This window comes from Pipistrellus hanaki (assembly GCF_964339955.1).
Source record: "Pipistrellus hanaki genome assembly, chromosome: 12".
Lineage (NCBI taxonomy): Eukaryota > Metazoa > Chordata > Mammalia > Chiroptera > Vespertilionidae > Pipistrellus > Pipistrellus hanaki.
The window spans coordinates 16,066,294-16,079,209 of NC_140514.1; the positions used below are offsets into that span (position 1 = coordinate 16,066,294).

The 12,916-nt window shown below is 57.0% G+C and overlaps 1 protein-coding gene across 2 annotated transcripts in view; it reads right to left on the minus strand.

The window, feature by feature from the left end:
- The window catches only part of EFR3B (EFR3 homolog B), a 68,272-nt gene that overhangs the window by 11,787 nt on the left and 43,569 nt on the right, over nt 1–12,916 (minus strand). The window contains exons 5-15 of one of the 2 annotated variants that reach the window (XM_084901428.1): nt 10,530–10,651; nt 9,247–9,396; nt 6,586–6,720; nt 6,085–6,163; nt 5,070–5,178; nt 4,699–4,860; nt 4,140–4,251; nt 3,753–3,804; nt 2,390–2,562; nt 1,636–1,711; nt 1,032–1,193 (exon numbers count right to left, since the gene is read on the minus strand). In XM_084901428.1, coding sequence (XP_084757554.1) covers nt 1,032–1,193; nt 1,636–1,711; nt 2,390–2,562; nt 3,753–3,804; nt 4,140–4,251; nt 4,699–4,860; nt 5,070–5,178; nt 6,085–6,163; nt 6,586–6,720; nt 9,247–9,396; nt 10,530–10,651 — 1,332 coding nt within the window. Of the gene's footprint in view, nt 1–1,031; nt 1,194–1,635; nt 1,712–2,389; nt 2,563–3,752; nt 3,805–4,139; nt 4,252–4,698; nt 4,861–5,069; nt 5,206–6,084; nt 6,164–6,585; nt 6,721–9,246; nt 9,397–10,529; nt 10,652–12,916 lie in introns of both variants that reach the window. The other variant, XM_084901427.1, reaches the window with a different exon arrangement.

Consider the following 12,916-nt stretch of genomic DNA (forward strand, 5'->3'; position numbering starts at 1 on the left):
GGAGTTATTAAGGCAAGCTTGTCAAACTCAAAGGCTAACACGGGCCAAATAAAGGAGGCATGCGGCCCATGGGCCGCGAGTTTGACATGCTTGTACCAGGGGATTGGGATACAAAGGAATCTCAAATTCCGGAAGGAAGACAATCATAGCATCTAGGTTGGCCTTGCAGGGTTTAGCACTATCAAGCAGGTGGCCAAGACTGGCCACCACTGAGTTTCTAGGCTCGCCCTCCTAGCTTCAGGCCCCTGGAGGCCCTTATCTTTGACAGTGGTCAGAAAACTGAGGCTCTCAAGCCACATGCGGCTCTTTGGCCCCTTGAGGTTTTAGTAAAGGCCAGCTTAGGAGTACCCTAATTAAATTAATAACAATGTACCTACCTATATAGTTTAAGTTTAAAAATTTTGGCTCTCAAAAGAAATTTCAATCATTGTACTGTTGATATTTGGCTCTGTTGACTAATGAGTTTGCCGACCACTGGTCTTTGAGATTTGAAGGGCATATCCTAGTGCCGAGAGTGTACTTCCACCCAGGCAGACTTGGAAAGTCTAAAGCCCTATGTAGTGTCACGCTGCCTGCCAAAGAGTCACAAGGGAGGCCTATTGAATCCACCGGCCCCCAGGCTCAGGACAGAACTGGAAACATGTATTTTTCATAAATGCTTGAGGTGATTCAGAAGCAAATTTGGAGACCAGGTGATTTACTTTGGAATCACTCAGGGCTTACAAGCACTCCCTTGGCAATCCTTGGAGTCCCATTTAGACTCTTCAAGAGGCTTGAAATGCTGAGGGCTAACGACCCTGTTCCCTGGGTCTCCTTTAGCCTGAGAATGGGCCGAAGCCATGGGATACACATTCTTCATGGTTCACCTACAGGGCTACGGCTGGTGGTCTTCATGGAGGAATGGCCAACCAGCACAGTATTCCCAGCTCCAAAACAATTGTTAAGTAGTTGCTGCCCAGCACTCTAATGAGTGCTTGGTCACAACAGGTCCTCCCCACCCCCCATCCCCAATCCCGACGCCCATGTCCCACCTGAATAGCCAGCACCAGGCGGATGAGGTCTACCACCACCTCCTCGTTGGCCAGCTCGATGCTGATGAGCGCCAGCAAGCCGTAGATTGCCTCGTAGTGCTGCTGTGTGTTCGTTTCCTCCTTACAGCTCAGGTAGATGTGTCTGTAGAGCTGCTGGGAGTGCTGGAGATGGGGATAGGGGTGTGGGCAAGGCCACCGTGGCAGGCCGGGGCAGGAGGAGCAAGAATAGAAAAACTAATCTGAAGAAAGTGGGAAAGCTGTGTCCACCTCACTTCCACCCCCAGAGAGGACGCCCGGTGCACGCGAACACGTGCAGGAGTGCGTGTTTAGGGAAGGCTGGGTCCGGTCAAACCAGCAACAACAGCTGCCGCCCAAATTGTTTCAGGAGCAGAACACAGCCACTGGCCTGGTCCTCATTCTGGCCTTGTGATGAGTATGGCCCGAGAGGCTTGACCCCCCAAGGGCTGGCTGCTCATCCTGCCTACACAGAGAGGGAGGAGGCCGGATCCGGGTGCGGGGGGTCAGCAGGGACTGGGGGACTGGAGGCCAGGGTCCCAGGGCCTGGCCTGCAGGGATTCACGGTATCAAGGTAACATGTGCTAACCTTCTTCATGAAGACGGTGTCCTGTCGGGAGCACTTATCCACTTTCAGCTTCAGGACACAGATGTCACTGAGGGTACTGGAAGGGGACAGGAGGGGCCACCTTAGCCCATGTGTGAGGCCAGTCAGAGCTCATATGGTGTCACTGGGCTTCATCCGATGTCATGAGTTGTACTAGCCCTGGTCCTAACCCATTCTCTGCTTTCTACCATGTTCTCTAGTTCCTGTCCCCCCCCCACTTTTTTTTTTTTTTTTTAAAGATTTTTATTGATTTCAGAAAGGAAGGAAGAAGGAGAGAGAGATAGAAACATTCATGATAATTGAGAATCATGGTTCAGCTACCTCCTGGAAATCCCCCACTGAGGATCAAGCCCATAACCCAGGCATGTGCCCTTGACAGGAATCAAACCTGGGACTTTCAGTTCCCAGGCTGACGCTCTAGCCACTGAGCCAAACCGGCTAAGGCCCCTTTTCTTAAATATTGACCTAGATTATTGTTTTCCTCCCCATCTGAAAACTCCCTTTAGTAGGTGCTATTTATCTCCCAAATCTCCAATCCATCCCCTATCTCCCCCAAATCAAGTGTTCTTTCAGTCACTCTTCCCCTCACGGGGCTCCAGGGTCAATGTCTGTAATTGGTTCTCTGGTGGAGCAGATACACACACTGAGTCTCTGAGCTGTCTTCCTATCTGCATGAGTGGCCCTATCGGAGTCTTCTCCCATCACATATCAACAGGGGAGGAAGCCCCAAGTTCACCTGATGGAAGAGAACTTGGGGCGGTTGCCATGACGATCAATAAAACTGATGAGAATCTCTAGAACGAAGAGACGGATCTCTGGGTCATCCATGAGGGCGGTGGACAGAAGGCGGTCAAGAAAGTTGCTGGGCAGGGCTGACATCATATTGCTGCACTGGAAACCTAGGGACACCTGCAAGGGAGCCCAGGACGTCCGTGCTTAGGGACGCTGGCCCTCTCAGGTACAGTGAGGAGGTGGAGGAGCAGCCAGCAAAGGGTGGGTCTGCGGCATTCACCCTCTCTGGGCATCTCCCAGTCCAGGTCCCCCAGTCCAGACCACCTGGACCCTGGATGCCTTAGGCAACTTTTTGAACAAACCAACATCTGAGACAACCTCCTCAGCTCAGCTCAGCAGACATGTGGTTGGTGGGGACCGTATGCAGGAACTTTAAGTGGTTAAAAGCAAGCAAGGGATGAGCACTGAGGGGAGCAGGAGTCAGGGAGCTCAGAACTCATGTTGAAATTCACCGGGAATACAAGGCTTACTAGGAGGGTGGACAGTCCACCCTCAGAGCTTTATTGCCGGAACCGAACCCGCAATCCCTCCAAGGTACGCCTGTGTGAAATCGAGACGTACCTCAACTGGAAACCGAGACCTACACTGTAACAAGAGGCAACACGTGGGGAACAGCATTTCCAGAAGATTCTAGTGGTTGTGTTTATGAGAGGTGAGGAGAGATGGAGATAAAGCAACTGGGAGAATCGTGCAGTTGTGAGATGTCTGGAGTTTAGGCCAGGGCTGTGCACAAGGATAACTGGGGAGACTGTTACAGGCACAGAGTCAGGACCCCACGCAGTCGGATGGCTCAGAATCAATACAGAATCTCTACCGTTCAACAAGTTGGCCATGGGAACAACGTTTGAGAACAATGAGTCTCTAGACCCAGTGATGGCTGCAAAGGTGCAAAAAGAGGAATATAAAGCAAGCAAGCAAACAAACAAACAAAAAGCCTGTGTCTGGGAGACTGAGGGGAAACCGGGAGGGAACCGTGTGGGGAAGGACCTGAGCAGGTCATTGGAGGGGGAAGGGGCGGGAACCAGCAGATTCCTCCATCTCAGTACGGAGACCATGTGGAGCGGCAGTGCTATCAGTAGCTGATGAGGAACCTGCGTGAAAATTAGACACCGCACGCCTGCTCGGACGGCCCAGCTCTGTGTGCGCCCAGCAGGCTGGTGAGAGGGACACGGGCTGGCGGCAGGCCCCTCAGCCCTTCGCACAGACATGCTTGTGCACCTGCAGCCTGCACAGCTGGAGCTGACCCTGGGCCCAGGAAGGCGCTGCCTCCCGCAGAGGCCGAGCAGGAAGGGGCCGCAGAGGCTCACCTGGAGAAGGGATTTCAGCAGCATGATCTGGGTCAGCCGGTTCCGGTTCTCCCTGTGGAGCAGAGACACACACGCTCACCAGGCTGTGATCTGGGTGAGGACCCCACACGTGCCTGCATATTCTCCCCTCATGATTAGATTCCCCACGAGGCTTATGTGCTGAGTTACCCAGGATGGTGACTTCAGAGCCAGGAAGCAGACGGGGAGTGAATGGCTCCCCACAAGGCGGGAGGCAGTTACTGGGGAGGGAGGGTGGCAGCCTGAGTAACTGCTGTGGGATCCAGGTGCCCCCCTAGAGGCTCCGGAGGGGTCTGAGAGCAGAATGAGAGACGCGAGGGCGAAATCAGGAAGGAAAGAGCGGGAGGAGGGCGTATGTGGTGGACCTACCCGGTCCTCCCCATCTCCACGGGGTGATGCAGAGAGGGCAGCGGGACCTTGCTCATGATGAAGAGGATCACCTCCGAGCGCTGATACGTGGGCAGCGTGCTGGCAAAGGAGCCTGCGGGAGAGAGGTGGAGGAGCAGAGGGTCGGCCCGTGAGGCCAGCAGCTGCCGGGGCCTCTCAGCTCAGCCTTTCCACTGCTTCTCTGGGGGGCGATTCAGACCCAGAGGAGAAACCTAGATAATTCCAGAGGACTCGTCCAGGCTCCAGTTCCTCCGCTTAATCCAGATCCGGAGGCTAAGGTCTCTGGGATGGAGAACCTGGGCCCTGGGCCAGGGCAGCAGCCCCGGGTGCCCACCGAGGCTCTGCCACCAGCTGCTCTGCTGGGTGCCCGAGGGAACACAGGCTCTGACACCTCCCGGAGGTGCCTTGCCCTTTCTGGAAGGGATGACAGTCCTGCAATGGCCTGGACTGAAGGCCCCGTGGGTGCCATCTCTGGCCACGCCCTCCCGGCCACGCCCCACCCACGACCACGCCCCCACCGACCACGCCCTCTGGGCCACACCTGTGGTCTTGATGACGGCCTCCTGGAACATGCGCTCCTCGTTCTCCTTGATGATCTTGGGGCCCAGGGTGATGGCCCCGTCGTAGCTCCCGGTCAGGGCGTAGTCGATGCTGAGCCGCAGCTGCCTCAGGAGGGTGTTGAACATCTCCAGCACCGTGGGCCCTGCGCCGGGGTGGGACCCCAGCATTCAGGGCGGGCGCCCCTTCCTCCTCCCTTGCGCTGCCCCTGCAGCCAGGGGCGTCCTCTGCCCCAGCCTCCCGCTCTGACACCTCCCCAGGCGCCTTGCCCTTTCCTGGAAGGGGCAGCTCCCGCTAAGGGCAGTTCTTGGTCCCGGAGGGTCCCCACCCCCGCTCCCCTCCGGGCTGCCTTACCCACGGAGCCCGTGGCGGCGATGACGGCGGCCTCCGACAGGACCTCCACGATGCCCGCCCGCACGGTGGCCGCGCTGCGGCTGTTGGCATCCAGGTGGCCCAGGAGCTGCTGGATAACCAGGTGGGAGTGCTGCGGCTGGGGGGAGGAAGACGGGCTGGTCCCCAATAGACCCCCTGTGGCCTCGGAGCCGGGGCAGCCCCCGACTGGGACCCAAAGGCGGGACACACACACACACACACACACTACACAACACACACACACACACACACACACACACACTCACACTCACAGGTTCCTTTCCCTGAGCCCCTCCCCCTTGGTCCAACAAGGAGCCATGCCCAACCCAGGGAAGGCCTGGATGTTCATGCTTTTCCTGGGCCCTTTCACTCCAAATGGGGCAGAAGTCCATTTTAGAACATTGTCTTCCTTTTCAACCCCCCATGTCTCATTGGTAAGGGCACAGGAGGCCACATGGCCTAGCTCAAAGTGTGACCCGTGGCCTGGTGACAATTCCAGATCTGCCTGGTGACCGTTTATTTTTATTGATTCCAGAGAGGAAAAGAGAGGGAGAGGTAGAACCATCAATGAGAGAGAATCATTGACTGGCTTCCTCCTGTGCGCCCCACACTGGGGATCAAGCCCGCAACCCAGGTATGTGTTCTTGCCCCGAATGAAGCTTGAGACCCTTCAGTCCGCAGGCCGATGCTGTACCCACTGAGCCAAACCGGCTAGGGCTGCCTGGGGCCCGTTTAGGCTGAGATAAGTACAGAAATGGAGAGCCAGCATTTTCTAAGCCATTGGACAATGGGCTTGTACTTCTCACGGATTTTCCATTTACATTTTCTATGGACTTTTAAAAATGGTACTTTACAAAGCCTTGGTCTGTGATGGGTTAGACATAAAACTAAACTGGCCACTCTCCGCAGCGAGGCTCACAGGACCGGTTTGGGAGCTGGCTTCGTCTACAGGCGCACCTCCTGCCCCCGAAGGCCCCGGGCCGGGGCCAAGCCGTACCTGAATGGAATACATGATGATCTTAAAGCAGCGGATGGCGAACACCTTGGGTTCCCACAGAGAATGGTTATCCAGGTGGCTGTGAGGGAGAAAATGTGGGGACAGCTGTGACGTGCAGAGTGATGCTGAGGAGGAGAGAGGAGCTGGGGGAGAGGGACCCCCCAGAGGCCCAGCCCTCACGAAGCTCCGGTGAGAGAAGGGAAGACCCGGGGCGGTCCCAGCCCCAGGGCTGGAAGGGGGTCAGGGAACAGGGCTCTGCAGCCGTGGCTTTAGGAGTTAACCGGGCATCTTCCTGCAGCTTTGGGGCCCCTCCCACCAACGCCTCTCCCCAAAACTGCCCCTGGCCACTGCGCGGTAGCTTCCGTTGTCCCAGTGAAGCAGACACAGGCACAGAGAAGGGACTGACGTGGCCACAGCACCACAACCGTATCGCCTCCTTAGAGGCCCGGACCCCAAAACTGTTCGCTTGGGAGGGTGGGGAGGGGGCGCCATAGGACTCACATGAGAACAGGCTTGATGGCGTTTTTGATGTTGCCAAAGGCAGCCCGGCCCAGCAGTTCCCGAAGGCACCTCTCAGCCAGCTCCGCCGGGTTCTCCTTTTCCTTCTCTGGTGCTTGGAGGGGCGAGGGGGACCGGCTGTGGGAACACACAGCCTCGTGGGTGAAGGGTGGGAGGCCAAGCTGGCGCCAGGCTGTGTGTGTGTGTGTGTGCTGGGATGCTGTGCTGTGCGTGTGTGTGCTGGGATGCTGTGTGTGTGTGTGTGTGCTGGGATGCTGTGTGTGTGTGTGCTGGGATGCTGTGCTGTGCGTGTGTGTGCTGGGATGCTGTGTGTGTGTGTGTGTGCTGGGATGCTGTGTGTGTGCTGGGATGCTGTGTGTGTGTGTGCTGGGATGCTGCGTGTGTGTGTGTGTGCTGGGATGCTGTGTGTGTGTGTGCTGGGATGCTGTGTGTGTGTGTGCTGGGATGCTGTGCTGTGCGTGTGTGTGCTGGGATGCTGTGTGTGTGTGTGCTGGGATGCTGTGTGTGTGTGTGCTGGGATGCTGTGTGTGTGTGTGCTGGGATGCTGTGTGTGTGTGTGCTGGGATGCTGTGTGTGTGTGTGCTGGGATGCTGTGTGTGTGCTGGGATGCTGTGTGTGTGTGTGCTGGGATGCTGTGTGTGTGTGTGCTGGGATGCTGTGTGTGTGTGTGCTGGGATGCTGTGTGTGTGTGTGCTGGGATGCTGTGTGTGTGTGTGTGTGCTGGGATGCTGTGTGTGTGTGTGTGTGCTGGGATGCTGTGTGTGTGTGTGTGTGCTGGGATGCTGTGTGTGTGTGTGCTGGGATGCTGTGCTATGTGTGTGTGCTGGGATGCTGTGTGTGTGTGTGCTGTGCTGTGCGTGTGTGTGCTGAGATGCTGTGTGTGTGTGTGCTGGGATGCTGTGCTGTGTGTGTGCTGGGATGCTGCGTGTGTGTGTGCTGGGATGCTGTGTGTGTGTGTGTGTGCTGGGATGCTGTGTGTGTGTGTGCTGGGATGCTGTGTGTGTGTGTGCTGGGATGCTGTGTGTGTGTGTGCTGGGATGCTGTGTGTGTGTGTGTGTGCTGGGATGCTGTGTGTGTGTGTGTTGAGATGCTGTGTGTGTGTGTGCTGGGATGCTGTGCTGTGTGTGTGCTGGGATGCTGTGTGTGTGTGTGTGTGTGCTGGGATGCTGTGTGTGTGTGTGCTGGGATGCTGTGTGTGTGTGTGTGTGCTGGGATGCTGTGTGTGTGTGTGCTGGGATGCTGTGTGTGTGTGTGCTGGGATGCTGTGTGTGTGTGTGCTGGGATGCTGTGTGTGTGTGTGTGTGTGTGTGCTGGGATGCTGTGTGTGTGTGTGCTGGGATGCTGTGTGTGTGTGTGCTGGGATGCTGTGTGTGTGTGTGTGTGTGTGTGCTGGGATGCTGTGTGTGTGTGTGCTGGGATGCTGTGTGTGTGTGTGCTGGGATGCTGTGTGTGTGTGTGCTGGGATGCTGTGTGTGTGTGTGCTGGGATGCTGTGCTGTGTGTGTGCTGGGATGCTGTGTGTGTGTGTGCTGGGATGCTGTGTGTGTGTGTGCTGGGATGCTGTGTGTGTGTGTGCTGGGATGCTGTGTGTGTGTGTGCTGGGATGCTGTGTGTGTGTGTGCTGGGATGCTGTGCTGCATCCGGGCAAGAGGTGGCACAGCAGGACAAGCAGGGATTGGATGGAGGTCACAGGGGAGATGTCACGGCTCAGAAGCTATGGGGTAAAGACACCTGGAGTGGAGGCAGACGGTGGGGGAAGGGAGGAGGCTTTTGTGCCTCTGTCCGGAGGACAGGCACCCTGAGCACCAGGGGCCTGGTGAGGCGGCCAGGAGGATCTCCATGCCCTGAGGCTTCAGAAGGCAAAAAAGATGTGTGATACGAAGAGAGGTGGGCAGAACAGCGGAAAGCAAAAGAAATCCGGGAGAGAGGAGAAGAGAGAGGAGAAGGGGGGAGAAAGACACAGAGGGTGGGTCCAACCTGGACAGAAGGATCCCCAGGACTCGAGGCCCTGAGACCACAGGCCCATCTTGTCAGTGGAGGTGTGACTCCAGACACAGCCACCAGAGGGCACGCTGACTTTGCCTGCCCGACTAGCAGCACAGGCTCAACAGACAGAAAGTGAGGGACCCAATACCCTCAGCCAAGGTGGACAGGGACGTGAACCTTCCCCTGCGCCCCACTTCACAGAGAGGAAGCGGAGGGGGTGGGGACAGGATGAATGCCAGGTCGGGGACTGTCTGGTCAAGCAGGCCTGTTCTAAGGGCCTGAAATCCCATTAGGATGTGAGGGGGGAAGGTCAGGAGGGAAAGTCCTCAGGAAGTGGAGCACACAGGCCTTTTAAAACCTCCTTGGCCTGCCGCTTCCAGCGGGAAGAGGTCCCTGAGTCTTGGTTCTTGGTTCTGACCAAACAAGGAGCCCAGCACCCCAGGGAGCCCAGCACCTCTACCATCCTGCCTTCATAAACACAGTCCTTACAGGGTACAGCGGACTGCAGAAAGCTGGCCCTGAACTTGCTACAGAACAGGCCACAGAGCCCAGGTCCCTGCACTCAGAGCTAGGTTTTAGCAGAGCCCACACCCTGCGGCTCCCCAGAAGCTGGGAGGGCTCACGGTCTGCTGTCGGAACTCCAGCCTCGCCTGCTTACCTCTCGGCCTCTTCGACGTGCTGCAGGTTGAAGAGCAGTGACGGGACAATCTTGTCCATGTGCTGTGGGTCCCAGATGTTGGCCTGCAGCTCATCATTCACCGTCTTCCTCACCACCCCTTGCAGCCCTTTGATGCCGGACATCCGGATCCTGTAAGAAAGAGGGTCAGACGGGGCCCTGGAGCCCTCAAACCCTGGGACGTCCAGCTTCTGTGGCGAGGGCAGGGTTAGGGGTGCATTCATCCACCAGGAGGCAGGATGGAGCCTTCTGCTCTTCCCGGGACCCGGGCTCCTGGCCGGCTCCTCGTGCTGGTGGGCATCAGCCCAGGAGGCCATGCTCTCCGGCCGCCTTTGCCCGGGTACCACCCAGGCTCAGCCCTGAGGCGGCACTGGCTTCAGGTGCCCTCTTTTTCGTTCTCAGCTGGGTTTGTTCCAGCTTGAGCCCAATTTACAGGAGCTCACGGTGCTGCAAAGAACTAGGAGGCCAAATGCAGGGCTCTGAGCAACTTAGGAGTGAGGAGGGGGGGCCGGAGGGAGACGCCCCAGGCTACCAGGCTCTCTTGGCTTACATTCTAGCGGGGAGAGTCACACAATGAATAGAAACACCGTGAGTAAATGAAGAAACATGTCTGAAGAGGATGAGGACTGGGGGAGAATAAAGCAGAGCAGTGAGGGAGACGGGGAAGGTGGGGGGAAGTTCGGGGAAGCTGTCGTTGACAAGGGCACCTTTGGGCCCAGGCTTGAACGTGATGGAGGGAGCCGTGCGGATCCACAGGGGAAGCACTCGGGGCAGGGGAGGCCCTGGGGCAGGGGAGGCCTCGTGGCCGGAGGGGAGTGCGGGGGAGAGAGGAGAAGCCGGGGGCAGTGGGATGGGCCAGTGGGAGGACTTGGCTCTGGGTTGGTGGGTAGATGTTTGAACGGTGAGTGGGATATTTCTGGGTGCATAAATGGATGTACAAGAGCGCACGGGGGTGTATGTCTGCCACTGGCTCTCAAATTGGCCTCCCAGGACCGTTATCTCACATCCACCCAGTTTCCTGCCCCGGAGGCTGTTCCCTCAGAAAGCGCGGGTCCCCCAGCACTGCCCGCTGCCCTCCCACGTCCCACCAGGTGCTCTCTCCTCCCCAGAACGTCTGAGCGAGGCAAACACCCAGAGGAATCGGACACCCACGGGCTGGGGATCTGTAAGACCCGTCCACGCTTCCACCATCCACTGCGCACGCCCCCCGCCCCCCCCCCCCCCCCGCCTCCTCCGCTCCACGCCCCCTCGCCTTGGCTGCTCACTTGGTCTTGATTTCCAGGTCATCGTGGCTGGAGTGGCACATTTCACTGAAGCGGGACACAAAGAAGTCGTAGCTCCGGTGGTAGGACGGGGTGTCCTCCTCGATGTTGGCAAACTTCACAAACTGCCCGGGAGGAGAGAGAGGAGCAGGGAGAGGTGACCCCGTGCTCCCCGCCGTGGCGCTCTGGGACTTGGTGGCCCCGGGGCCCTGCTGCGCTGAAGCCAGGGGACACCCACACCCCGGACACACCAGTCCCCGACCCGGCTCCAAGTCCTGCTCGCAGCCCCTGTCTACACAGCAGGCCTGGGGGAGCCGGGGATGGGAGGGCAGCCAAAGTGAAGGGGAGCCCCTGGCTTCCTGTGACCCCAGAACTGCACCAGGCCCACCCACAGGCTGAGAGGCTGCGAGGACTAACGCCGACACGGGGAAAGCCCTCATCGGAGCACGTAGCTCGACCCCAGAGTGCACCCTGGAAGACAAGAACGTCTGACATTTGATTAAAAAGTGTAATCGCTTTCGCTTGCTGCACATTTGCAAGCCCAAACGGGGACTTGATTTCCACTGAGCCCCATAGAGAAGCAAGAATCACAGACTAAGTGGAATCCAATTATTAATAAATTAAATATAATCCTCATAGGCTGTTTTATGTGTTGTTGTAAATTCAGGAGTGCAAACAACTCTCAAAAGATGAGATACAAGATACCCTCCATTATTCTGACTTGCATTACTTAATTGCTACAGCATTTTTGTGGGTTCAGAAAGGATATTCAGTTGAGATCATTCTAGTACCAACTTCAGCGTGTGTGGGGAGGGTGTGGTTTCCACAGCATTGACTAGCCATGCTCAGGACACCAGAAGGCACATCAGACCCAGGGCCGAGGGTTCAGTCCTCTAAGACTGCCCCCCTCGGACCCAGGGGCACGTCCGGGCTGGCACCTGCGCTTCTGACTGACCGGCTAGAGACAGGAGGTTCCCTCAACCCCCTCCTCGGGCTTGATTCACTTGCTATAGTGGCTCCCAGTGCTCAGGGAAGCCTTTTACTATGATAGATTGCCAGTTGAGTATAGAAAGATACAACTCAAGCACAGCCAGAGGGAAGAGATTGGGGGAGAGGGCAGGTGTGTGGGAAGGGGAGGAGCTTCCCTACCGATACCTCTGCATCCCCCCGAATTCAACCCAGAGGTTCTCCGAACCCCGACCTCTGGGTTTCATGGAGGCTTCATTGTGTAACATAACTGATTAAGTCATTGGCTACTGGTGACTGAGCTCAATTTCAGCTCCTCTTTTCTCCCTGAAGGCTGTGGGTGGTGGGGGCGAGGGGAAGGTTCTGAAATTTCCAACCCTCTGATCACTATTATCCTAAACTCAGCTAGCTGGTGTGCTCTCACAGTATTCAGCATTGTCCTTCTATTTCCCTTTTTAACTACTTAAACGTTGCTAAGTGTTTTCGGGATGAAATTCGTAATTTCCACAAGCACTAATTATTATCATTTTTGCTTATGCAACAATAAATATACATTTATTTCCCGCTGACATTCTATCACAACATGCAAAGCTGATGAGGCGACCTTGTCTTCCACGTGACAGCTAAAACGCACACACGTATTTGCAAGCAAATAGCCCGCTGTGAGCAGTAAATCTGAATGGCGCAGCTCGCGTGGCGTGTGGCCGTGGGGAAGAGGCACAGTGGTAGCCCGTGTGACCACAAGATCGCTGATTAGACACAAGCTCAGGAGCTCTAGAGACAACAATAGAGTCAGCCCTGGGCTCCCTGACCGTCCTGAGCCCCCTACGGCTAGAACACAGCCGCGTGCTGATAGGAGGCTGAGGCTAAGTTTGTCTGAAGCTAAATTTGGGCGCGCGGCTGCTCTTAACCATGAACAGGATGTTCCCAGGCCGCTGCCCTCGCCGCTGAGGCCGGGCTTGGGCAGGGCGTCTGCCCCCTCGCAGGGCACGTGCCGCTGTGAGGGTTCCGGCTGCAGAGGGGGGACCTGTAGGCGGGGGGCCTGTGGGAGGACTTTGGTTCTCCCTCCCCCCCCCCCCCAATGGGAGATGAGCAGCCTGCTCTTCATTCGCTGAGGCCTGGATGCTCTCCCTTGTGCCGTATTCCCTTCACACATGACGGGGCAGCTTAAAATAAGACTGACTACGTGTGTGTACGCAAAAGTGCACGCCACTTGAGAACAATTATAACGAGGCTTAGGCAAAGGAGGCCACTGAGCATGAGGGAGAAACAGGCCCCCCAAGACTGTGTCCCTGACGTGTGGCGACAGCGGGGACTCAGGTGCAGGTCAGGGGACGGACTGACCGAGCTTTGCGGGCCAGCAGCCGTGAAAGCTGAGAAGCGCAGGTAGAGCAGGTGCTGCCCTGAGCCTTTTATGTACGCCG